Raw genomic sequence first — 15,098 nt, 5'->3', positions numbered from 1 at the left:
CTACTGAGGTGCCACTGAGCAAAGCACCATCCCCACACACTGCTCCCCGGGTGCCTGTCATGGCTGCCCACTGGTCACCAAGGGTGATGGTTAAATGTAGAGGACAAATTTCACTGTGTGCTGTGCTGCTGTGTATCATATGTGACAATCACTTCACTTTAGATGTTCATTGACCAACAACACGAAAGCTAGACTGGAATGGCAGCATGATGCTGCTGGCCTGGTCATTAACAGAAGGCCTTTTAAAATTAGTATGGTTGACGTGTTTTTAATGATCATTATGAACATTAACAAAATGGGTATTTATTTGTTTGTTTACTTGGTGTGGATACAACATGAATGTGAATTATAGGCCTTTTTTATTAGAGAACATATTGCTTTTTACCAGTGATCCAGGTAGATGGTTACTAAATGAACCACAGAGATGGGGTCATGATAGTAGTTAGCAGTTGACACCCAATCTCCTTAACAACCATAAAAACAACTCCGGTGACTTACAAAATCTTCTTTTTTAATGCATATATAAAAAAAACTGACAATTTGAACATTAATTCTGAAAATCTATTTACAAAAATGTAATAAGCAAATACAAATAAACAGACTACTGAACACCTTCGAACAGAAAATCCCTTTTGAGGAGGAAGAAATGGCTCAGAGTACATTCAATTCAAACTACACAGCAGAGCACAGGTTAATATTCAGGGACATGAAAGAAGCGCAAACACATGACAATGCTTGTTAGTTTGTTAAAATCTTGGGAATGAGAATGCTTTGGACCGAGCTGATGGAAATTAAATGAGGGTTACTTCCTATATTCTTCTTCATGCATCCTATTATTAATGGAGTCTGAAAAAGCGCAGTGTTTTTGCCCCGTGGAACAGCATGGGGTAGAAACGGGCCGAGGTCCATCACTGAGACCATAGTGGGCTTTAAGAGGCTGAAGCAGGTTCGCCGGGTGAATGGACGGGCTTAGAGAAGGGGGAAGGAAAAGGCACTTTTGAGATGACGGAAGAGCGGCCTGCAAGGAGGAGCAGGTCGCTGCTGAGAACTGTTAGCACATTCTCCAGTCTATGCGTTGAAAAGGCACTCTGTTGATTCTGAAAAAAAGGAAATCTGAATCTGTGTAGTAGAAAAGCTTGCTTTGGTAAGAAAGGCAGCTTTCACATAAAGCAGAAAAAAAATGTCCGATTTACTCAAGCTACAGCCCACATGGTTTAGAAGACCACAAACACTTCACCTGGATGCTCAACAGCCCCTAAACTAGCATTGCTAACACTCACCAGACTCGCTACATTACTCATTTTTACTCAATCTAATAAAGGCATCTTGTTCCCGGATTAAAATGTTATGAGGCAGGAAAACTAAATGGAAAAAAAGTGTCGACGAATGTTCATGAATGTGAAAACTGTCAACTTCATACAAGCTTTTCGTCATATAACAAATATTATATCATAACGTGGTCACTGCTGATAATTCCATAGGAAAGTTTTTGTTCCTGTCGGTTTTACAGATATGAATGAAGGACCCTTGAGGAGGAGGAGACGGGGGAGTTTAAAAAGACAGACAAAGATATAAGTAACAAGAGAGGAAAAAAAAAAAGCCTGAGAGATCATTTCAGAGTCCATGCGCTCTATAAGCCAAAAGCAAGGCATGTGTGCTAAAAACGTCCAGAAGACCAGAGGCCTCGGCTCATAATCACAAGGCGGCAATGGGAATGGTGTCCGGCTCTCCACTCTCTGGAGGCCCTCGGTTGGACAGGCCGAGGCAGAAAACAGGGAGAGGGAAGGCAGAAACGAGAAGAGAAGCCTTTTCTTCTCTGACCGGTCCTGCCCCGTAAACAGCAGGAGGGCTCAGCAGGCTCTCAGTAATTGAACTTGACCTTCTCTATATCTCCAATAAGTGTCCGTGCCAGGAAGATACCCACCATCTAAAGAACAGGGACAGAAAAAGAAAAATACATTGGTATTTGCACCCAAAATACTCCCCTCTTAAAAGAAAAAAGGGGCACGCTTGGTGTGGAACAGGTTAATCTTTTTAACACTAAGTTGATCTTTAGGGACATCAGACTGATTTAGAAAGACACACTGTGACACAGTTGGCTAAACTGAACAAAAAACAGAGAGTTAAAACCTCTTATTGTTTTGTGCTCACAGGAGGTTTTGTGCAGGGCTCTTTGTTTCATCTGGCAGAACATGACTTGCGTGGTGTTTTCAATTAAACACAACATTTTCAGTGTTCCACTGGGAACATTCCTCTTGCATTTTGACCGCTTTAGAGAATAAAAACCACAATAAAGTTGCATGTGTGTGTGTGTGTGTGTGTACATGCTACACTGCAGTGGTCTATTCTACAGAACAAAAGCATGTGTGTGCTGTGCATTACATTCAATTGCACAAAACACACAGGCTATTGTTGAGCTGTTGAGCTGTGTGAATGTGACAGCACCCAGAAAACCACAAATAGAAATAGCGAAGAGTCACAGAATCACTCCTTGGGAGTTTTCAAACTCAACATCAAAATTAAGTTCAGAATATTGATACAACTGTACAATCTACGGTCCCGACAAGGCAAATTTTAATGAATTATGAACTACTAGTTCTTGGGGGTATGAATTGTTCAGTTACACACCACACATGTAATTCATATAATAATAATAATAATAATAATATCAATTTGAACATGCTTCATATTTGAATACTGTCTCATAGTTGGTGGCCGCTGAGAATGCTTTTCATTTTCAGTTGTTTACGCAATCATATTAGAATGAATGTTCCATTTCCACAAAAAAAAAAAAAAAACGTAACATCCTAGTGTTATCTTTGTTGTGTTTATGAAGTAGTTCTACTGAGACACCACACAAGTCCACATAATCTCCTGAGCTCTATTCTAAATTGGGACAACTAATGTTTGAAATGCCTCTACTCTCACGCCTAAAAGTGGCTCCGCATTCGCCTCACTAAGAATTCGGAGATGCTTAAGACCTTTTTCTTAATCTGACGCTCTCCATAAATGCAGGCCCTGATGTGACTGACGTGTGGGAGCTAAAAAAAAAAGCCTGCTCCTTTAATCGCTCACCCACTTTCTGAGGCAACAAGCACAATGGTTTTCAATGCACAATGATACCTGCAGCAGAGATATGACGATGAAGGCTCCTGCAACAATGTAGATGTTCCTCGGCAGCCACTCCTCCAGAGCGGTGATGCAGCCCTTTACGTAGATGCTTTCCTCCCACGTTTTCTAAAACAAGCACGGCGAGGAGCCGTGAGTTAGAAGGTGGGGTTTGGGCTCACGTTTCAGATAGACCCCTACAATAAAAACATCTACAAAGAGTGGCTGTCAACTGCAGACCACTGAGCTACATTCATAGAAAAATTGAAGTTCATTTCTTCCTTCAGTATGCAGCGTGCAAATAAGAATGCCCTCTGTCGTCTCTTCAGAACCCATGATTAAAGCATCATGTCGGAATCCCGGATTTAAACGAGGAATGATCATTTCCTTTTTCTTTGATAAAACGTTAAACAGGTTTGGAGCACGGGTCGTGCCTTATGTCTCATTTTAAAGCTTTAACTGGTAAAAAAAAAAAAAAAAAACTACCCCCTCCCTGCCTGGAGGCCAAATCTGCGGCCGCCTGCGCAACAACGGTTTTTGATTAAGCAGTTGAGTCACCAAAAAAAAAAAAACAGGTTCTCTCACCAGGGAGCTTTGGGACCTGACGTCGTAGCCACACTGGGTGTTAACTACAGTATCCTACAAAACAAGAAAACAGGAAACGGTGAGAGGAAGGCCACGAAATCACGCACACGGCAACGTTGTGGGGCCGCTGCAGAATTTCACTTGTTACGGAACTCACCGCAGGGTCGCTGACGCAACAGGAGAAGGGGACTCCGCAGCGCTCCCTGCTGGGGTTGCTATCGGTGCAGTTAAAATAGACGTTCCGGTTCCAGTCGGTGGGGTCTTTGGCCCCGCAACAGTGGTTCTGTAATTAAGGTGATGGGGTCAGGGTTGATGAGTCAATGAGCAACAGCCTACTGTTCTACTAGGGCTTTTCGATTGAATTATATTAAAGTTATAATCTCAAAATATTCTTACTTTCTGACATTGGAATGGGAAATAAGAGTTTTTTTGGTTTTTAACTCTGTCTTGTTCCATTATTCTTTTATCCAAACCCAAAATAGAAAAGATCAGCCTTACTAATACTCAGGTTTTTATTCATTTATAACCAGTTCCAGTATGAATGTACCTACAGCACCTCACAGTAGGCCCACATACACACAACATAAAGAAAGCACTACTTTGTCAGTCATGGAGGAGGAAATTAAATGACAATCTTAAAACGGATGTTCTGCACTTCCTCACCAGTCGCTGCAGTGAGTCGATGAGGTTCTGCAGGTCAATGTCATCCCGGTAGGCTTTGACATTCTGTAAGAAGAAATCGCTGAGCCACTCCTTGACAGTGTCCTGGAAAACGAACGCCAACACAGCTGCAGTCAGCTCCAGGAAAAAGATGAAGCCGATGACGCCCGAAAACTGGGAGGGAGAGCAAAAGGGTTAGAGGTCAGACGTAATGATGAAGAGGAAAATAAATAAATAAATAAATAAATAAATATAGTCTAACTAATGAAACTCACAAACTTTAGGAGGCAGATGTTCTCCCTAAGAGCGCCGACACAGCCAGCAAAGCCCAGGATGAAGGTTACTGTGCCGACCAAAAGAACTAACCACACCGGGTCAAAGCCGTGCATGCGTGTCACTTGTGTCAGGTCCAGCAGCACCCCCTGCAAAAACAGCTTTCATCACCACAAAGGCTCATTTTGTTCCACATCAACAGCTTACAGTCCTGATCAAAAGCTTGTGTGCTGTGCAAAGGTTCCAGAGTGGTAACTCTAAATAATCAAATTAATCTTGCATATTAACTGCAAAACTGTATTTACGGCTGAACAAAGAAAACAATTCATGTTTTAACAGGAGTGATTTTCAGTTCCCGCTGCTGGGAGCAGGTGGAGTCACTTCCTGGAACAAAAATAATCATTAAGCATTAAATATACTATACTCAGCATTATACCCAGCATTCAGGCTGTGTCAGATTTTTTATTTGGTTTTGATCTCTGCTGTGGAGAACAGGAAGTTAAATACTCATCAGATAAGACAAGCAGTTGGAAATTTCTTTGGATTCTCATGCCTTGTGCTCATGATTCTGATAAAATAAGGAAGCTGGTTGCTATTTTAACTGCAGAATGCTCTGAATCTCACAAATGCAAGATTATACAAATAGTGGCACAAAGGCCTCTGAATAAGTGCACACTGGTTAGCCAAAAAATTGCAAACGGGAGAGAACTACAGACAATGCAGCACACTGTTCAGCCAGACTTATCAGCTTACCTTTTCACTCCAGGCCCAGAACCCAATGGCAATGAAGGCAGCTCCTGCCAGCTGAGAAACAAAAGCAGGAATGGTGAGACAATGAGCAGTGAAAGCGGCACCATAATGGAGCAGGTGAAAGCATTTCGGTTACAGTAACAGGAGGGTCAGGTTATGCGTACTATGCTGCAAAACACATTCTATCCAAAAGTCTAAAACTCAGCTGCAGAATAAACTAGTGAATCAAAAAATATATATACTCAGCATATAATTAATATTAAATATTTGTTGTGTGATTACTGTTCGTGAATAGTGGATCTCTGTTTTTGTGGGTAATAAATTGGGGTATTAAAAAATATCGATACAGCAATATTTTACATGGGGATGTGGATTCAATACAGCGATGTTTATAAATTTGGTCCACCGGGTGGTGCTGTCAAGCGTTTTCTTTAGTGAGGTAAGTAGAGGTGAGAATCAGCATGTGACTACAGTCTCCACTCCTGTAGATGGCGCTGTACAGCGGGGTACTTTGAATTACTGCCTAGCATTTCATGCAGCGTGAAATCGCAAAACAAGACAGACCAATCACAGCATCTTGTCCATCAGCTCTATTTTTACATTTTAACTTTATTAATCCCAAAGGAAATTGCTTCTCTGCTTTTAACCATAACCCTTGGTGAGCAGTGGGCAGCCAGGACAGGCACCCGGGGAGCAGTGTGTGGGGACGGTGCTCAGTGGCACCTCAGTGGCACCTTGCCGGATCGGGATTCGGACAGAAAACCTTCTGATTACGGGGTCGCTTCCTTAACCGCTAGGCCACCAAATACCGCTAGGCCGTTCAATATCGCAATATTTACATTTACAGCATTTATCAGACGCCCTTATCCAGAGCGACTTACAATCAGTAGTTACAGGGACAGTCCCCCCCTGGAGCAACTTAGGGTTTAGAGTATTGCTCAGGGACACAATGGTAGTAAGTGGGTTTTGAACCCGGGTCTTCCCACTAGGCAACTACCACCACAATATGTACCATGACGTAATAGTCCTTGCCAAAACACACCCCTAGTAATAAATAACGTGCATCACAGAACTTTGGATTTCATGCTGGACGTTTCCATGGAAAGCAGTGGGTTCTCACAAACGATTGCTTGCAGTCAGTTATAGAAATCCTTGTTTCATTGCTGCCCTCTCCCACCGCTGACATTGACTGGCCTTCTTCTGTACAGTGGTGACCTACCAGGTAAACGAAGGGATGCAGGTTCAAATCCCAAAACACCAAAGTGCCACTGAGGTCACCTTGAGCAAGGTACAGTCCCCACACGCGCCTTTCATGGCTGCCCACTGTTCACAAAGGGTGATTGATGAAAGGTTGGACCACCATTTTTTTTTTTAATCTGTGCTAAATGTTAGGCCCACCAAACTAAACCTCTCACAGCTGCAAAGCCAAATGGTGTAGTCTAAATTCTATACAAAAGGAATAAGAACAGGCTGTTTAACTCGCGTGTATTTGAAAACCAAGTCCAAAAAGCTGTCATTTCTAACCCCAGGGTCAAAACTAGGATCTGTGTTCAGGAGCTGATTTTAATGATCATGTATTACACTATCTATCCTTAAAGATCATACACACATTATAGGTTCCATTGGATAAGAGACAGAAATAAACATCTTATTCATTTGAAATGACTTGAGCACATTAGACTGTAGTGACGAGTTTTCATGCCAGGGTAAAAAAAAAAAATAAACTGGACAGACAAGACCGCAGTGCGAGTCACCTTCTAAATATGCAAAGCCAAAAAAGGACAACTACACCTAGCCCGCAGGAAGGTAAGCAACAGACACACACACACACACACACATAAAAAAAACAGATGCAAGAAAAAGCGAGTGACAGGGCAGGATATCTCAGCTGACAGCCCTGCTCCACCCAGAGCCCAGAGTAGCAGGCCTGATGTGCAGACCAGACAAGGGTTTCTACGTTTCCTGTTGATGGCGCCGGAGAGGAAACCATCTGCTGTTCTGGTAAAACAGGAAGCACGACTATAGGGGTTCACGTGAAAACCCAGAGTGTGACAGAAGAAAGCAGCCGTGACGGGCACTTTGTTCGTAACCGGGTACGGTCCTTGCTGCGCGAGGACGAAAGGTGTGAAGGGGCCTGGCACAGTGGTCAGCGTGGAGGGGACAGTCCACGTTGGAAAGGCCCAGAACCACACGAGTGTGGAAGACCACGGGGTGTGTGTGTGTTGCTCAGAAGTTTCATTTCATACAAAGTGAAATGGAGGAATGAATAACACACCCCACACACTGCAGAGATATATATGAACACACAGAGACCATTTTACCTGATATGCATATAATTTTTTTTTTATTACATGCCTCTAGGCACAAACACACAGGTTGTGGGCGGTGTGCACTGCCGGTTGTACTCACCCAGAACACGATGTTGTAGCTGAACATAAGGTACTTGTAACAGCAGCTGACCTCTGCATTCTCATACCGATAGTAGTACATCTTGCCAACCCTGCACCGACACATCAGACAGGAGTAAAAGCAGCAAAAACAATTAATACTATATATAATATATAAAAAATAAAATGATTTATAATATATAAAAATAAAAAAAATAACCAAGACACAATAAGTAACTGCAACAACATCCTTGGAATATTCTAACAAATGCAATAATGTTCCCAGAACAATAATAATACAGCAAAATGGCTTTGCAATGTGTAAAAAGTAAAAAACTCTTCAGAACACATGTTTTATTTTACTATTTACGTTCTTATTATGAGACAAGTGTTTGTAATTCATCGCCTCCCGGAAGCTGCGGCAATTTACACCAAAAAACGAGTCATTCTCCTGACAAAACAATCAGCGCGGTGACGTCGGGAGTCGCGCTTCTGTGGAAATTCGTGGTCCGAGACGATTTCGGTTCGGTTTTTCTGCAGCGCTTCTCGTCGTTCTCTCGCCATGTGAAGGCGCCCACACATTCGGCCGCGTTTCTTTTATTCTGCAGAAGTGAAACTGTTAAAACCCCCGATGGCATCTAGACGTACAACCACGTACGACATTTTTTTTTTTACAACGACGTCCAGAGACAACCTAAATAACTTTATATGGCTTATTCTCGCGTTTTTTTTGACTAATTTTATAAGTGACTAGTTGCTGAGCGAAGGTGCCAGTGGGCTGTCTCGACTTGCCAACACGCTAGCATGCTAACCTGGCGCTGCATGCTAACCTGGCGCTGCTAACGACGCGCCCCGCTAACGACGCGAAACACGTCCCGAACGCCGCGTTTCTGCGTCGAACAGAAAGGGTCCCCGCGGCCGGGCGCGGAAAAAAAAAAAAAAAAGAGTGTGGAGCGCTGCGGCCACCGCGCCTTCCAGCAGCGCCGGCTGGCCGAGCCGCGGTTAGCCTGGCGGCGTAGCGTAGCTTAGCCGTAGCCGCTTTCATTGCCGCCGTGCGCGAACTCGGCAGGAGCGTTTGCTCCGTTTCCCCCCACCCACCTCACGCCGCTCGAACCATTAGGCGGGCCGAGCTTCTCCGACAAAAACGGCCCTTTTCTTGTGGTTCGCGCTGTGCGTGGACGTTCACGCGTAACCGAGCGGTCTGTTTGAACGCGGAGCCGTAATGGAAGCCCGCACGGTTTTATTTTTTTTTTTTCCGCCGAACAGAAACGCGAACCAAGTTGTCGACCAGACGGGTCGACTTGTGCGCGTAGTTAAACAAGAGAGCCGCTCACCCGCTTCGTTGTCGGCGTCCGGCCGCCTGTTGGCTGCACTAGTTTTAGAACGGAGCGGGGCTGCGAGAGGAGAGGAGAGGAGCTCCAGGCCCCCTACCGTCCACTGGGAGCCGCAGACTGGCGCCGTGGAACCAGCGACCAGTCGCGGTAATGCTGTGCAAAAATAAGCATGTGCTAACGCAAAATATATCCAAAATAAATATTCTTAATTTAAATCGTGTGAGATAAAAAAAAAAACATAACGTGCAAGTATGTGTGGTGCAAAAAGCAATGCGGTTTACGATTTATGAAAATCAAACTTTTTTTTAATGGTGCATGATTACAAATGACATATTCTGTGTTTTCACTTTCGGAAACGTTTAATTACTCGTCAATAAATTCCTGGGGAATATGAGTGCAGCAGCTCTGCTTTTGGTCATGTTCTTTTGTGACGGAGATGGGTAGGACAAGAACAACAGAACCTTTGAAATGGAGCTCATATCCTGCAGAAACACAGAAACAAAGCTGTATAAACAGCGTCCTTATTGTACCGCACCAAAGATAGCAGGTTGTCTAATACATTACCAGGCCGAATCTTTGTTACAGTACAGGCACATCCTGTCTTTTGTGGGGTTTTGTGTGTGTGTGTGTGTGTGTGTGATGTAGAAGACCTGAGGATGCTGCAACAGATAAAAAAATATTATGCTTAACTGGTGTCTATTAGATACCAATCAACACTCAAAAAGCTCTTCTTAATCCAATAAAAAGATGGCAAGTCTATTGTTACCGAGTAACAAAATCTGATGTTTCACCAAAGTGAAGTTTTTTGGGGTGTGTTTGCATGCTGCATGCACCAGTTATGTTGCCAAGTGACCCCTGGATGACTTGTGGTTATAAAAAAATGTGATGCCGCCCGCATAACAGGCCGAGCATTGAAGGGCAGTGCTACGCACGGCCATCAGAGCAGCATGGCCCAATGCTCTAATACAGATTTGCAATACACATTGTCTGCTTGTGTTACAGTGAACTGTTTGGATAATGCTTTGCAAATATAGGTTAGCTGACTTTTTTGACCAGTCTATCCACAAATACACATGAATGAATAACCAGTGTCTGGCATTCTTGACCAATCAGCTCTTATGTACGTTGCTGGCAGGTCAAGCATTTGGCTTAGGTGGCACATTTGCTGCAGCGTGAATAGAGTGTGCATGCCTGGAACAACAGTCCCAAAACAAATACCGCCCATGTTTTACACAAACTGCAGCTTCCTGATTTGCCAAAAGTCACATCATTCATGTTGCTACACCAAAGAAAAAATGTATGTCATAGGATTAGGGTTGCGCTGTAAGAGAGAATACATATAATAGTGATGTAGAGTAAAACCTATTTTCTTTTTGCTAATTAATCACACTATTTGCAAATAATCACGATTAACGATGATTGATTCCTAAGACTAAAGCCTGCTATGATATGACATAGATGACATAGACATCAATGTTTGAAAGTATAGTTATTATAACCTAGAAATTTATCATAATCTAATAAATAATTGAAGCGATTAGCACTTTTTAACTTCAACAGCCCTTAATGATTTTATTTAAGTAGTCAATTAATGACATTGGCTGCATGGACTGTATTTAACTGCCGCCTCTATTTCTCACATTGTTTTCCATCACAAATGCATTAATGTGATTAGATACTCTACCTCTGCTGTGCACGTCTGCGAACAGAGAGCTTTCTTGTTCGCAGTAGTTATGAACATTGCACCATTCTCCAAACACAGTGTGCAGAATTCAGGTTTTTTTATCAAGACGCCCCGTGCTGTACATAAAAACGGACCCAAGGGAATCATGGGTAGGGGCATTTCCCTGCAGTAGTGTTAGTGTCACATGCGCCATACACTGCTGACCCCAATACGTCTTTCCTCAGCGTGACCCGACATCTACAGTGTCCCTCCTGTCTGAGCCAGCCACTGTGACCAAGCGGTGTGGAGAAATACGTTTGTGTGCTCCTCTCCGGCCTCCTCGCGACTCTGGCGAACATTTTGAAGCTTCGCAGCACCTGGGTTTGGAGAAGAGTGGGAAAGGGTGAGAGTGGGGAGCTTGATGGCTGGATGAAATGCTTGATCATGGCACACTTCCCCCCAAAGGGCCCAAGTCTGCGTCCACGCTCCCGACTGATTCCTCAGTTGCTTGATCAAAGGGCTGCTGCAGCTGTACAGAAAGCGCTGCCTCTGTTTGTATCCCTCTATCTCCTCTATCTCTTCTATCTTGTCATTTCATCCTTTTGCATCACTCTTCCTAAAGGGGCTTCCCACAGGCAAACAAATAATTAGGATTTCTTTACATTTGGCCAACGTTTCACAGTGAACAGAACACACAGGTTTTCACTGCTTTGACGGTGGCAAAATATTTGAGTACTTTCAAGCTTCATTTTTAATAACATGCATCTTTAAAACTCACCATCTCTACCTAGTGGGCGTGGCATGCTGACATTTGTTTTGCCTTGCACAATGAAATGATTACCATTAGACGACTCTGTTTAGGAAAGTGAATGGAATGTAGTTGATGCTAGTGCATCACATTACATGGAATATAACAGGATGTGACTACAGCACAAAAGACCTTGACAAAGATTAAAAACTTGAGAACTAACATACAATATGAGAATCACAATATTCAAATGGTTAAAATGAAAAATACAATGTACTTGCATCATATACCCCCTTCAGATGTCTGTAGATTGCATCAGAAGAATGCAAAATAGCTGCAGACTGCATCAGCAGTCTGCAGGCAATCAACAACAATGAACTCTGTGCTCAACTGCTCCCATAATTATAACACTAATTCACTTAGCAAAATCACTGCATTTTATAGGCTCTAATAGAAAGTCATGTGGGCCACATGGACAGAAAAATGTCAGAACAAACAGCAAACAATTGCATAGATGTTGCTGTGTCGTGTACATGATTGATATATAATTAGATTGTAATAAGATTAAAAATGGCTATAATGCATAGTTAAAACTACGACAGGGACAGGCTGTCAAATCTGCTCAAATACTGAATGACTGGCTGGGATATGATTTGGTCTTTTAAAATAAAACACCATGCAGACTGTGACTTTAAATTAAAGGAATTTATGACATTCATGAACATGTTCAGTACTGTACATATAAACGCTGCTCAGATACACAGAGACAGCTGGTAATTATCTTTTGAGATTAACTGCTTTTGTGCCTCAATTAAGGTGTTCTGCTGTGTGACAGGCAATTAAGAATTGTAATTTTTTTTTATCTAAGCTCATTAATAACATATTTGACTGTACTATATGTTCTCTATCTTAGACAAATTAACTCTCATCTCTATATAACGAATCAGAAGTTTTGTTTAAATTAAGCCTGACTGTCTTCTGAAACTGAATACGACCCGGTCAAATATTGATTCCTGTGAAGTGAGGAGATGTTTATTACATATTAGTCTGATGTCACGTTGAACCAACATCAAGCCTAAATCAATGCATCGATTTTCGGTTGTGCAGCATGTAACTGAACTCGAAATTTGGTGCATCTGTGCCACTTTTTAATCTTAGCAATCAAAAAATGCATTAGGCAGTGCAATCACAAAAGAAAAATGTGGCCTGTGGATTCCATCTAGTTGCTCGATTTGGGTTGCTGTTCAAAAAAAAATGCAGGCTTCTTGCTCACATTCGTCATGTTTGTTAAAAAGTCACAAGCAGAGCTGCTCGCCCACGGAAGCTCTTTCGGGAATGTTCTCACATCATTGAGAACATCAGTGTCTCCCAGGCTCAAAACACAAGGATACATTAGATCCGTAAAATGTTTTCTATCAGTCTTTAACTTCACAGGGGAAACGTGGCGTAAATAACGAGAAATTTATTACGCAAGTGCAGATATTATTATGAATAGGCAAATAAATAAACATGTGTTGAACTCGTAAACAAAACTCATGAGATTAGAGGATTACATTGTTCCCTGAAACATCATGAAAATAAATAAAAGACTCCCACTCGCTTCCTATTTTAAGGGCCGCAGCTTTGTCAGGATTAAATTAAATCTGAGTACGGCATAGAGAAATGAGACCTGGTTGAGGAGATATCTCATTGACAAACATGTAATGACACTTCAGAAAAATATACAAGAAAGTAAACAGTGTTACGTTAATTTAGATGGGGGGGGACATTCATAATAAGAAGGCATGGATTAAATACGATAAACATGCCAGCGGGGCTCAGCAGTAGAGGAGTTTATCTTCTGTGGCGGCGGCGGTGGGGCGGCTGAGCACGCTCTCGCCCTCCCACCACTCGCCCTGCAGCTCTTCCAGGATCTCCTGCAGCGACAGGGCCGGGAGCTCGGGCACTGGGCCGTGGTGCGCGCCCGGGTCCTGCTGGCTGGAGGTGCCCTGGCTCTCTTGGCCGCCCACCCTGAAGGGACCGGGTGGCGTGCTCTCCAGGCCTGGCTCCCAGTATCCTGAGTCGGGGGAGGGCGGAGCCCTGGCCTGAACATCTGGGCTGCTGAAGTGCTCCTTGCTGGTGGAGGGGTAGTAGAAGCCTGTAGTGTAACCTTGCGCCTCCATGGGAGAGGAGCTCCAGAAAAAGTCCATGGGGGATCTGTGTTCTCTGGACTGTGCCCAGCCACATGGCCCCATCTGGCGCCCGGGGCTCATGAGTCTCCTCTGCCCACACCCGCAGGAGGGGTTGCAGCACCCACTGACAGCTCCTGCAGTTGACAGCGGTGGAGGAACACAGCGTCCATAGAAGCAGTCCTCCTCCGCCTCTTCTTTCACCTGGACAGGGTACCCGGTTGGTGTAGCTGGAGCGTTCACCGGTGCCAGTCCTGGCGGAGAGTGGTCAGTCCCCGCCGGGGGCATCTGTGGAAGATTATTCAATGAAGAATCATAGCCGGCAGGGGACACGCCCTCCATCTGCCACGCCGCCTTCTTTGCACCTTTGCACTTCAAGGTCCGAGCCCTCCTGTTCTGGAACCACACCTATGGACCAGTCGACAAAAGCAGAAACGTTAGAATCCAGCTGATAAAGAAACGCTCTCTCTGATGTCTCCGTTAATGATTGCCGGCACACATCCACCCACAGTGTGGCTAAAGGACAGGTCGAGATATTCGTAGAAGATATCTCTATCTGCAGACATGCCTGTTTACATGTTGTACAGTCTGCCGGGGGGGGCAGAGGTGATAAAAGCCATGGGACTGCTTACGTCATCGCAACGCTAACAGAGAGCTTGATACCGCTATCAGCCGCACAACACGTACAACATTTTCACATAGAGCCTTCATTAGCATGAGGTCACAGGGGCCTGGCCTTCACCAAGATGGCTGCAACGAGATCTTACCTGGATACGAGACTCTGGGAGTCCTGTCGTTTGGGAGAGGCTCTCCCTCAGACTGATTCCAGGGTATGGGTCAGTCTCAAAAGTGGCCCGCAGAAGCTCCACGTGCTCTTTGGAGAAGCTGGTTCTCTTTCTTCGACTGGTGCTGCGTGACACAGATCCACTGACCGACATTGGCCTGGGGACATCTGCAAAGAACATAAAAAGAACATTAAAACCTTGAAGCATATCCCGTTCATTTGCCATTTATGGAATACGCCTGAACCACGAGCCTCGATGTATGCTCCAGGTGCATCATGGTCCTTTCTTACCTGCGGTAGTTTCTGTCCACATATCGCAGCTGACGTTGGGACCGAGCAAGTTCTCAGAGGTCCTGGGTCTGGAGGGTTCTTCTCTCTGGGAATTCTGCTCTACCTGAAGATATCAGGGGTCTCTTTTATACCACTGTCCCTCTGTCCAGATCCCTGCTACCCCCCCCCTCCAAAGTGCTTATTGGGCGATGTGACCCTGATGGTGATCGTGCAAACAAGGGGTAGATGGCCGGAGCTAAGATCTCACCCAAGTACCTGCTGACTTCTCCTCAGCCCTGCAGAAGAATGTTTCAGATAAAAAATTGATTTTGTATGTTAGATTGCAAGTGTTTCACATTGTTTAATGT

General features: G+C 44.0%; 2 protein-coding genes across 2 annotated transcripts; both read right to left on the bottom strand.

Annotated features, from left to right (window-relative positions):
- Positions 1–490: 490 nt before the first annotated feature.
- Positions 491–9,234, bottom strand: tspan14 (tetraspanin 14). The gene is made up of 9 exons (XM_028989984.1): positions 9,098–9,234; positions 7,786–7,876; positions 5,380–5,430; positions 4,629–4,775; positions 4,357–4,527; positions 3,851–3,976; positions 3,694–3,747; positions 3,124–3,237; positions 491–1,927 (listed from the first exon to the last, which is right to left on the bottom strand). The coding sequence occupies exons 2-9, from the start codon at positions 7,864–7,866 to the stop codon at positions 1,862–1,864; spliced, it is 810 nt and encodes a 269-aa protein (XP_028845817.1). The 5' UTR covers positions 7,867–7,876; positions 9,098–9,234; the 3' UTR covers positions 491–1,861.
- A 4,038-nt stretch (positions 9,235–13,272) lies between these two features.
- mxtx1 (mix-type homeobox gene 1) lies at positions 13,273–14,804 on the bottom strand. Its single transcript, XM_028989216.1, has 3 exons — positions 14,752–14,804; positions 14,444–14,628; positions 13,273–14,084 (listed from the first exon to the last, which is right to left on the bottom strand). Exons 1-3 carry the CDS (start codon positions 14,771–14,773, stop codon positions 13,326–13,328), a joined length of 966 nt encoding a protein of 321 aa, XP_028845049.1. The 5' UTR covers positions 14,774–14,804; the 3' UTR covers positions 13,273–13,325.
- Positions 14,805–15,098: the final 294 nt, after the last annotated feature.

This window comes from Denticeps clupeoides, chromosome 8 (assembly GCF_900700375.1).
Source record: "Denticeps clupeoides chromosome 8, fDenClu1.1, whole genome shotgun sequence".
NCBI lineage: Eukaryota > Metazoa > Chordata > Actinopteri > Clupeiformes > Denticipitidae > Denticeps > Denticeps clupeoides.
This window is presented reverse-complemented; position numbering and strand designations above follow the sequence as displayed.